At 33.8% G+C, this 12,183-nt stretch overlaps 1 protein-coding gene across 3 annotated transcripts in view; it reads left to right on the forward strand.

The window, feature by feature from the left end:
• Positions 1-12,183, forward strand: part of NRDC (nardilysin convertase) — a 91,427-nt gene that overhangs the window by 18,256 nt on the left and 60,988 nt on the right. For 2 of the 3 annotated variants that reach the window (XM_060140086.1, XM_060140085.1), the window contains exons 2-6: positions 4,039-4,357; positions 6,810-6,943; positions 7,857-7,926; positions 8,087-8,168; positions 9,013-9,166. In XM_060140086.1, the coding sequence (XP_059996069.1) occupies positions 4,039-4,357; positions 6,810-6,943; positions 7,857-7,926; positions 8,087-8,168; positions 9,013-9,166 (759 nt within the window). The remainder of the gene's footprint in view (positions 1-4,038; positions 4,358-6,809; positions 6,944-7,856; positions 7,927-8,086; positions 8,169-9,012; positions 9,167-12,183) is intronic. The other variant, XM_060140087.1, reaches the window with a different exon arrangement.

Below are 12,183 nucleotides of genomic sequence, written 5' to 3' on the forward strand. Positions count from 1 at the left end.
ATTGTGGATCTATTTTTATTTGCTAGGACTTCTAATATAGTGCTGAATAGAAGTGATGATGAAGAGCATTTTGTCCATAATTATCTTTAAATGGATTTGATGATTTTGTAGAAGTTAACTCTCTGTAAAGCTAAGGGGTGTGTGTGTGTGTGTGTGTTCTTAATTTGTTATGGAGTGGGTTTTGGATTTTCATTAAATTATTTTTATTATACAAATAAGTGATTGTATTTTTATTACAAAAGATTGAAAAATATGTAGAAATTATAGAGTAAAGCATGAAAGTTCTTGTATCTTGCTCTACTTTTATTCCTCTCTCCAGATGTATATATTATTGTTACATTTGGTTTGTATCCTTTTAGTTCTTTTGCTATACCTTTATGTACATTTAGTGTGTATATGTGTACACATAATTTTATTTATTTTATAAAACTACTTGATATTTTGTTTCATTTAGCAGATATTAAGTATCTATCATGTATCAGGTCCCCTTTAGGCATTAACATTCTTTTGTTCATTCAACAAATATTTCTTAAATGTTTCCTAAGTGCCAGGCAATGTCTTAGGTGCTGGCAATATAGCTATGAAGAAAAAGAAAAGTCCTGCCCTCAGAGCTAACTTTCTAAAGGTGCAGACAGAAAAGTTTTTAAAAACCCCAAAAAACTAAAAAACAAAAACAAGTGATGATAAATAGTGTGAAAAAAGTTAAAACAGGATAAAAGAGGATAGGGATGGACTGGGGTGCAATATTAGATAGTGCGTCAGAGAAAGCGTGTTTGAAAAGGGGACATTTTAGCAAAGACTTGAAAGAGATGGAGCAGATGTTCAAGAAAGAACAATAACGTTTTGGTCAGAGCAAAGAGAATGAGGGAAGAGTAGGAAAGAAGTTTGGAGAAGTGGTGGGGCGCCAGATTATGTGGAGCTTTCTAGGCCCTGGTAAGGATTTTGGATTTTATTCCAAGTATGATGGGAAGCCATTGATGGATTTTGAAAAGAGAAATGGCCTTGTATTAGTTTGTTAGGGCTGCCATAACAGAATACCAAAGTGACTTAAACTACAGAAATTAATTTTCTTACAATTCTGGAGGTTAGAAGTCCAAGATAAAGCTGTCAGTAGGTTTGGTTTCTTCTGAGGCCTCTCCCTTTGGCTTGCAGTTGACGGTCTTCTTGCTGTCTCCCCATCTGCTCTTTGATCTGTGTGTGGGCATGTCCAGTATCTGTGTGTCCAGATTTCCTCCTCTTAATCAGGACACCAGTTAGATTAGACTAGGGCCCACCCTAATGGCCTCATTTTAACTTAATCACATCTTTAAAGACCTTATTTCTAAATACAGTCACATTCTGAGGTTAAGACTTTTTACATAAGACTTTTGGAGGAACACAAGTTAGCCCATAATACACCTGATCTGCTTTCTTCAGGCTGCTAAGGATAGACTTGAGGTATGTGTGTGGGGTGGGAGTGGGTAGTGTAGGCTTTTTTTCAGACTTTCTTGGGAAGAACTAATACCTTGTCATGTTCTCTTTTCTATTTTCTCCATTAATCTGATTAAATTCACATGTTTTCTAATAATTTCTAAAAACTTCTGGTCTGCGTAATGGCATCCTTTTCTTTCTTTTATTGAAGTATAGTTGATTTACATTAATGTGTAAGTTTCAGGTATACAGCAAAGTGATTCAGTTATACATATATAAATATAATATATTTTCAGATTCTTTTTCATTACTATAAGATATTGAATATAGTTCCCTTTGCTATACATAAATCCTTGTTGTTTATCTATTTTATATATAGTGGTGTGTATCTTTTAATCCCATACTACTAACTTATTTCTCCCCGCCCTCCCTTTCCTCTTTGGTAACCGTAAGTTTGTTTTTTACGTCTGTGAGTCTGTTTCTGTTTTGTAAATAAATTCATTTGTATTAGATTCCACATATAAGTGATATAATATTTGTCTTTCTCTCCCTGACTTACTTCACTCAGTATGGTAATCTCTGGGTCCATCCATGTTGCTGCAGATGGCAGTATTTCATTCTTTTTTTATGGCTAAGTAATATTTCACTGTGTGTGTGTGTGTATGTGTGCATGTGTGTGTAACATCTTCTTTATCCATTCATCTGTTGATGGACACTTAGGTTGCTTCCATGTCTTGGCTATTATAAATAGCACTGCTGTGAACATTGGTGTGCATGTATCTTTTCAAATGAGAGTTTTCATTTTTTCTGGATATATGCCCAGGAGTAGGATTGCTGGATCATATGGTAACTCTGTTTTTAGTTTTTTTAAGGAACCTTCATACTATTTTCCATAGTGGCTGTACCAATTTACATTCCCACCAACAGTGTAGGAGGGTTCCTTTTTCTCCACACCCTCTCTAGCATTTATTATTTGTAGACTTTTTGATGATGGCCATTCTGACTGGTGTGAGATGGTACCTCATTGTAGTTTTGATTTGCATTTCTCTAATAATTAGTGATATTGAGCATCTTTTCATGTATCTGTTGGCCACCTGTACGTTTTCTTCGGAGAAATGTCTATTTAGGTCTTCTGACCATTTTTTGATTGAGTTGTTTGTTTTTTTGATATTGAGTTATATGAGCTGTTTGTACATTTTGGAAATTAACCCCTTGTTGGTTGTATCATTTGCAGCTATTTTCTTCCATGCTGTAGGTTGTCTTTTCGTCTTGTTTATGGTTTCCTATGCTAACATTTTCAAAGTCTGTTGTGATTTTGTTCTCAAACAAAGCCAAAACAAAAAATAACCATAACTTTTTTTTTTTTTTTGCGGTACTTGGGCCTCTCACTTCTGTGGCCTCTCCCGTTGCGGAGCATAGGCTCCGGACGTGCAGGCTCAGCGGCCATGGCTCAAGGGCCTAGCCACTCCGCGGCATGTGGGATCTTCCCGGACGGGGGCGCAGCAGGCGGACTCTCAACCACTGCGCCACCAGGGAAGCCCGCTGTTTTTTAAATGTGAATTTTGATATGGGAAGGAGATAAATCCATGTTTTTTGTCTTCCATCTTGACTCATAGGCTCCTTTTCTTGTTGCATGTTATTTTTTATAGTTTCTGCTAGAAAACTTTTTTTTTTTTCCCATCTTCAATGCTCAGGTTAAGTGTACCTTATCTCAGAAGCCTTCCCTGACTGCTTCCTTCTTTCTAACAACCTGTGTTTACCTCTGTCATTCTGTATTGTACTGGCTTTATTGTATTGTACTAGACAGTGAGTGCCTGAGGATGAATAATGTGATTTTATTCTCTTTACCCTTAATGTATCTTATACACTTCAGGCTGCTAAGTAAATGTTTATTGACTAACACACTGAAGAATGAGTATAAATGCGAGAAGTTTGTCATAGGTACTCAGTCATCAAACTGGCACAACAGTTTTACTAATTAGGATAGTCATGCTTACAGCGGTGCTACTAGTCTGTGGGATTTACTTTTCTTAGAGATGTAGCCATTTTCTTAGTTCATAAAAGCATCTTTGGAGACTGGTATAAAATATCAAACACATTGTACCAAAAGGAATCAACAGAGTTTAAATATAATGAGATTTTGATTCAATATTTAAGCTGATATGACTGCTCTGTATATTGAGTGATATGTCTCTTTTAGGGTAGGTCTTCTGGTATGGTAGAATGTTTATTAAATACTTATAAGCTAAAAAAAATAGTAAGGGAGGCTGGGTGGTAGGTTTGTTGTCTATGTTTAACTTCTAAAATTTAGTTTTTGAATAGGTAAATATATTTTCATAGTTCAAAATTAAAAATACAAACAGGGTAGATTCCCTGTATTTAGAAAATACAAACAGGGAAGCATCTCTCTTATCCTTTCCCTGTAGATACTTGGAAACTGATAAGCTTTTGAGGTTCTCCTCACAATCAACCAGTTTTCATTAGTTTAAAAATAGTGTGTGTGTGTGTGTGTGTGTGTGTACTTGGATTTTTAAAATAATTCTGGTAAGCTGATCACTTGCATTGGTGTACTATAATGAATGGCTGACTCAAATGTTTTGTGATTTTTTTTTCTTTTTTTTTTTTTAGATACATCAAATTACGAAATGGCTTGCAGGCACTTTTGATTTCAGACCTAAGTAATGTGGAAGGTAAAATGGGTGATGCAACAGATGATGAAGAGGAAGAAGAAGAGGAGGAAGAAGAAGAAGAAGATGATGACGACGACGACGATGATGATGAAGATTCTGGAGCGGAAATAGAAGATGATGATGAAGAGGGTTTTGATGATGAAGATGAGTTTGATGATGATGATGAACATGATGATGATGATCTTGATACTGAGGATAATGAATTGGAAGAATTAGAAGAGAGGGCAGAAGCTAGAAAGAAAACCACCGAAAAACAGGTGTGAATCATGTCTGTTATATCTTTTTCTAATTTGGGAATTCTTTGGGATAAGTTCCAAAGTTATGTTTATCTCTTAATGGCCAAAAGGAAATATATATCTTTTGATCTTAGTAAAGGTATATTTATTCTGTATAAAGATTACATTTAAAAAAATGTTTTGCTCTAATTTTAAAAGTGACAAATGCTTATTATAGAAGCTAATGGAAAATAAAGAAAAACAAAAATATAAAAGTTGCCCATAACCATAACTCTCAGAGGTAATCACTGGTAGTATTTGACTGCGTTATATGTTTTAAAAACAAATGTCTGGAGGTGAGGATCCGCATAATTCTTAGCCTGGGATAGAGGAATAAGAGAGAGTATCATCCTTGGAGAGACTGGAAAAAGCATAATAAAAGAACAAGGCTAGTGTAGAGTCCTCACCTGGGCCTAGGGTTCTAAGAGTCCTCAAATGGGTAATTTCTGTCTTGGTAATTGAATCTGATTTATCTCTTTTTATGAGGAAGCACCAGAGGTCTGAATAAATAATAAGTAAATTGGAAGAAATGAAATAGAAATGGGGAGTTGAGCTTAGTTAGTGAAACATATAATGACAATAGGTGAATAGATAAGTAGGGCTTTATAGAGATAATTTTCCTCTCTGGATATTTTTTTAAGAATGTTTCCATTTTGCAGTAGGAAATACCTATATTGGAGGATAATATTCTGGAGCTATTATAGTGGAATTGATCAGCAAATTTTGTTAAAGCTAGTATCTTGAATATTGATAATGCATTCAACATGGTACAGTCCTCAAAGATGAATTAAAGTTCAGATTATTAACACTAAAATCTAAAGGTCATATGTATAATACTATAAAGTCAGCTCTCAAAGTGTGAAGATGTGAGATTTAAGTAGCAGATATGGCCTAAATAAATTCTTTGATAGATACTCTTCCTGGAAAAAAAAATTTTTTTTTTAAAGAAGATTGTGGCAATTCTTTCACAAGAATTGTGAATGTGTTGGAGAATTGTGTTGGAGGGATTGAGTCATGTTTAAAGAAGCTATTTGCCCTTGCTATTCAGATTGTGAGTGATGCCTGTTTTGGGAGAGCAAGATAGGTCAAGTGGTTTTAGCTTGGAAAGCTTTAGGGATGAAAACCAAAACACTGGGGGAAAAAAAAAATATATATATATGCTACTTGATAGTTTATACTAAAGTCTTTGTAAGTAAATTGGGAATTAATAAATTCACTTTTAATTTAAAATAGATCTAGTAATTCCAAATAGAGGAATAATAGAAGGGAAGAAATGATAAAAGTCAGAAATGGAAAGAACATTGACAGTCAGGAAACCTGAATTCTAATTCTGAGTCTGTCACTATCTTTCTGAATGATCTTAGGCCTTTTCATTTTCTCATTTTTTTCTCATTTCTAAAACAAGAGAATTAGGTTACATAAATTTTAAAGTCCATTTTAGCTCCAAAACTTACTGTGTTATAACTTCATAACTGAATATTCCTTGTCTGTAAGTTTCTTTCTATATGTCTGTCTATTTGTAGCTTTTCCTGTGTTTTGGACTTCTGTATACCTTCTATCAACTGATGAGCAAAACTCTAGGATTAAATTAAGAATTGTTTTGACAGCCAATTTTATTGTCAAGATATAATAAAATATCTTAGATTTATACAGAAATTGTGAACCTCTTTGACAAATGAATATGTGCATCCAGTATTTTGGGTACCCCTTTTTATCTTGCTTAAGTGCATCAAACTCCAAATGTTACCTCGTCTAGAAGCAGTAAGGTCACATTCTAGAGATCATTTAAAAAATGGCTTAGATGCTGCCTTTCTTTTCTGAGAACTTGGTATGATATATTCCCTCATAAGATATTGATAGCTAATTCTCTGGATATTAGAAAGGAATGGAGGAACCTAATGCAATTTGAAGAAGAGATCGAATTGTTTAGATTCAGATGCAGTGGGTACACGAGTGAAAGGCTTTCCTTTGATCCCATGATCTGGGAAAATGATTTATATTCATTGAATGAATAAATGCCTACAAAAGGGAAATAACGTAGATAGTCTAGGTAAGAGGTGGCTTAAGAGTAGTATAGGGTTTGCAGCGGTTTTATGATTTTTTGTTTGAAAAATGTGAAATGTGTTCAAGATAAATATGTGAATTTATAAGGGTAGTGGGAAGAAAAAATTTTGAGGTTTTTGGAGAACTTTTACCTAATTAGCAAGTTAACTACTCTTTTGAGTTATCATTTTTATCCCCTCTATTTTCTTCCTCTCAAAAGGAAATTGTTCTTAATCTGAAAGCTTTGATAAATTAACAAGATTGGAATTTAAATATGATATATGCTGAATTATGATTTGTTTAGGCCTTTCTTAAGTCAATTCTCAAGTATGAATTTTTCAAGTATGAATTTCTTGGGTAGATAATTCTCAAGTATGAATTTCTTTTCTAGCAATTGCAGAGCCTGTTTTTGCTGTTGTCAAAGCTGACTGATAGACTGTGGTTTAAGTCAACTTATACAAAAATGTCTTCAACCCTGCTGGTCGAGACAAGAAAACTTTATGGGGTAGTTGGAGCTGAAAGCAGGTTAGGCATCTATTAAACATCACAGAACAGGTTAGACTGTGCCTTAAAGAAGTGGATATTCCCTCATGTTGTAACTGAGTTTATGTGCCTAAGGCTTAAGTATGGGATTTATGGTATCAAGTGAGACTATTTGGTTCTTCCAAAAACGTACTTTTTTTTTTTTTCTCCTCTGACACATGGTTAGACTTTATACCAGGTGTATGCTATTTTTTAAAAGCCCTCTAAGAGGATAACCATTTATCAAAACAGTCTTGTGTCATCGAATCTGTTAGCCCTTTAAAATTGACATTTGTAAAATTTGGGAAAGTTAATAATTCAACTTTCTATCCTGAAGGATTCAAATTGACTATTTTTCTCTCCCCTTTTGTATCTTTTAACTTATAATGATATAATGGTATGCCCTGATCATTTTAAATGCAGAATTTGGTATGCCTCCTGACCATCTATTTTGTTGGAAACTGATTTTCCCAAGGTATTGGGAGAATATCAACCAATAAGTATTTTATATATCTTCAATAAGAAGTGAAGAACTAAAAAGCCTCTTTAAAGTTTAGTTCTGTAGTTTTTTAATAGTTAAAGATTTTCTTTCTTAACCATTTATTTATTTTCTTTGTTAGATGTTTTCCTGACTTGTTATTTTATGCCCTGTTTTAATAAAAACAAGATTTTCTGAGTAACATATTGAGAAGTTTCCATCTAGTAACTGAGTTACTGAACACAGAGAGCCTTTAATTGCTTAGAGATCTTTAGGACAGAATCTACTCAGGTATATTACTTCTGCAGATTTCTGAAATCTGATAAATCAGGAAACAAACTTCGTCCAGAACTTTGAAATGCTGGCACAATATAATACTTGGGTGGGCTGGCCAGTCCCCCTTTGCTTTTTTCTGTCTGTTTCTGCTTTTTTCCTTAGGTCTGCACCTCTTCAGCATTTGGCAGGATGGCAAGAGGAGGAGCAGCAGGGTGAAACTGACACAGTTCTGGTGAGTTTCACTTTGCTGCTCCTCCTGATTCTCAGGGAAAGAATTTTGTTACTTTCTATTGGAAAAAGTCCATCTCCAAGTGAATCTTTAAAATGAGATGATAATATTATTCCTTTAGGATTGACTCACTGTTTATTTGTATGTGTTCTACTTACTCCAGTCTGCAGCGGCTCTTTGTGTTGGAGTTGGGAGTTTTGCTGATCCAGATGACCTGCCAGGGCTGGCACACTTTTTGGAGCACAGTAAGATCTTTGTAAAATATCATTCCCGGGTGTGTTTTTCCCTCTAAATTTGAATGAAATGATTTCAAAGATAAGTAACTGGTTTGGTAGAATTATAATTTGTTTAATAAGAGAAAAACTAAGAAAAAATGTTAGTGGATATCATAGGGGAAGACTTAATTTTAATCTCCTTGAGTGCACTTATTTTGAAGATTAGAGTGAAACCACTTAGAAAACTATTTTAAAATGTAGGTTTTATTATTCAGGTACAGGAAGCCCAACAAATCAGGAGAAAATTGCTAACCTCTAGGAATTTAGTCTGTAGCCTTGGGAGGGGCAGTCTCTTCCAGGGCTGGCAAGGCCTCAAGATGTCAAAGCATCAGAAATAAAATAAAAAGGCATGATTAATATCAAAATAAAACAGAAAATCTTCAGTTTAATTATGAATGTACCCAAGTAAAACCTTTGTGAATGCTATACAGTTATGATACTTAAATTACTCATTTTTTTGTGTTCTGGTTTTCTAAGCTATTCAATAGTTGAGGGTAAACTTCTCATGAGATTTTACAGTAGAAATTAATCTGTTTATATGTCTGTGTTTACATTTTAACCTTTTCACAAATAAATTATGTATTTCTTTCATTAAAAATAAAATGTTTAGGCTTTGAGAATAAAAGTAATATATGAACGTTATAGAAAATTACAAAAACAGAAGTGTAATGAAGAAAGTATTATCCAGACGTAACCATTGTTCATGACATATTTTCTTCTTTTTTTTTTTTCTGCATATGAGAAATTTCATCCTTGTTAATAAAAACATTGTCTGTATCTTTGTGTTCTGTGACTTTGTGTTCTTTCCACTTAGTGGTATTCATGGGTAGTTTGAAATATCCAGATGAGAATGGGTTTGACGCCTTCCTGAAGAAACATGGGGGTAGTGATAATGCTTCAACGGATTGTGAACGTACAGTCTTTCAGTTTGATGTCCAGAGGAAGTACTTCAAAGAAGCCCTGGATAGGTAATTAACTCAAAATGTATTTTTATTTTGATTATCTAATGCCACCTTACAATTGGAAATATTGGGCATTATTCTATGGTATTACTTTTCTAGCAGTGTTCTAATTCTGTAGAATTGTCACAATACTTTATTTGGAGAAAAGAGCAAATTATAAATACGCCTTGGCTCTTGTTTTGTAATCCTTAGTCTTTGTTTTAAAGATTAAACTGAAGCCCTTTAAACACCTTTTGAGTTTTGTACATAACATAGTCTCTATTGACTCATTATTGCAATTGTTATTTTCTAATTTAGTAGAAAATATGGAAAAACAGAGAAGCAAAAAGAGATAAGATTGCTCCCAATTTCATAATCTAGAGTTAACTGTGATTGATATTTTGGAATATAGCTATTTATACTCGTATATGGGATCAGCTTGTTCATATCTTTTCATATTTTTAAACAAGGTATATCACTTTTACATATAATTTTATAATTTATAAAGCATGATTTTAAGTGATTGTTTATGATTCATATTATATAGAAGTACCATAATCTGTTCAGCCAGTCACATATTATTGGACAGTTGAATTGTTTCCAGTTTTCTAGTATTGTAATGCTATGATGAATATCCTAATCTTTGTGTACATCCTTAATTATTTCTTTTAGTTAAGTTCTAAGGAGTGAAATTTCTATTTTCATGAATATTTTTAAAGCTTTTTTTAGAAGAACTTTTGATACTCACTGCAAAATTGTCTTCTAGAAAGTTTATGTCAGGGCATTAGTAGAGCTTTGCTATCACAAGTTTGTAAACCAAAGCCTACGCTGGAAAAAAAGGAGTCACTTTATACCAAAATCTAGATAAATATAAGATTGAAATATAAAAAAAAGAAATCTCAAGTTTGACCAGTATAATGTAAGCCCTGAGGGCAGAAATTTTGGACTATTTTTTGTTGATATATCTCCAGCATCAAGAATTTGGCAGATACTTGATATTTCTTGAATGAATTAACACAGTTTTTCTTTAATAGAAAAAAATGCCATAAAATCAAAACAGAAATGGCAAAAAAAAAATCTCAAAACATGACAAAGGTCCAGTTTTCTTAAATTGTCTCATCCCTTAAGAGATTAATTTGACCCTGAGAAAACTTTTAGGTAAATTCCTGTAAGTTGAAAGCATATACCATTATTTTCAATGAAATAAATATTTTATGTGTTCTTCTTTTCTTTTTCTTTTTTTTTTTTTTTTTTTTTGCGGTACGCGGACCTCTCACTGTTGTGGCCTCTCCCGTTGCGGAGCACAGGCTCCAGACGCGCAGGCTCAGCGGCCATGGCTCACGGGCCCAGCCTCTCCATGGCATGTGGGATCTTCCCGGACCGGGGCATGAACCCTTGTCCCCTGCATCGGCAGGCGGACTCTCAACCACTGCCCCTTTATGTGTTCTTGAACCCCCAAATTAACAACTTTTTTTCCTAAAACAATGCCAAATTTCCATTAAAATTGATACAATTACTTTGATGACAATATTTATAATAGGATACAACTTAGTGGTTTTTCTTCATTAATCTAAAATATGGCTGTCTAACTTACATTCAGTGAACTAGTTTATAGCTCTTTTTTAATCATATACTTAAGGACATGCTTATAGCACATATATCTGATCTCAGTGTTTCTCTAATTAAACATTTAATTCCCAAATAACAAACAAAAGAATAGAGACAAAAGAAATTAACAAAGGCAATGCAAATGATGCCCAAATTTATCTTTTCTATAAACTTAGAAAATTAGGAATACTCTGGGACTTTCCTGGCCGTCCAGTGGTTAAGACTCCACGCTTCCATTTCAGGGGGTGCAGGTTCAATCCCTGGTTGGGGAACTAAGATCCCACATGCCGCACGGCCAAAAAGAAAAAAAAAAGCCATGAGAAAATTAGGAATACTTTTAGGATGACTGCATGTTTGCTCTTGTTTCAAAGTTTTCAGCTTCCAAGTTTCACAACATCGAAACAGGTCTTTATGTGTGAAGAAAGCTTAAGCAGTAGACAAGTTGAATTCTCATGACTTTATATTTGGTTATATCCAGATATAAAGAAGGAAAAAATCCACTTCATTGGAAAAAAGAATAGGCAAGGGATATGTTGAATAAATTCTGACCACCTCAGAGATGATGCAACTTGGTATAAAGTTTAGTTAAAGAACTTGTTTCATTTCTTCTTAAGAAATTCTATGTATTTGAAATCTAAGGACTACTTCAGGAAATCAAAAGATATTTACACATTTATTATAGATTATTTCTACTTAAAAGAAAAAGAACCTATCAGAATTAATAAGAAGAATGCTACTGCTTAATAGGAGAAATAAATAAGAATATCAAACCATGAATTCATGCCATAAATGGTAGATAGTGGTAGAGCATTAAGCATTGCCTATACTATAATAAATATGAAAATATTACACTTCTACAGTTAGTAAGGCATAAAAAGTCTTTGGATCATTTTCAAAGGACTCTTATATAGCGTGGATTAAGTGCCAGTATTTTTTAATAAGTCACTAAAATCCAATTCCTTCACAGGTCACATTGTTTATCAGTATCTTGAATCATTTAAATAAAAAGTTGAGGAGATGACTGAATTTTTACTCTAGTAAGTAAATGAGAATGGAAGCTGCTTTTGCCCTGGTGGCATTTGCTAATTTCAGTAAATTTGAACTTTGGTTTATCAGTATTTCAGGGCAAGAGCAAGAATTATCAAAGCCCAGGATGTTCATATGGTGGGATGTCTAACAGGATGCCCTTCTCATGATAAACTGGGACTCCAGAAGGCATCACCCTCAGGTTGAAGAAATGGATTAGCCATCCTGAGGAATTACAGCCTGCTTTCAAAATGCCTGAGTTGTCTAGCAAACCTTAAGCCTTGATTGTGATTTAACATGGTCCAGAGCTGGTAGTGTTCTCTGATGCCCAAGAGAAGCAAACACAAATCCTCTCAAAAGGAAAATACCTTTATTTTATGCTTTACATTACTCCTATAAACAGTTTTTCA

Source organism: Lagenorhynchus albirostris, chromosome 2 (assembly GCF_949774975.1).
Source record: "Lagenorhynchus albirostris chromosome 2, mLagAlb1.1, whole genome shotgun sequence".
Taxonomy (NCBI): domain Eukaryota; kingdom Metazoa; phylum Chordata; class Mammalia; order Artiodactyla; family Delphinidae; genus Lagenorhynchus; species Lagenorhynchus albirostris.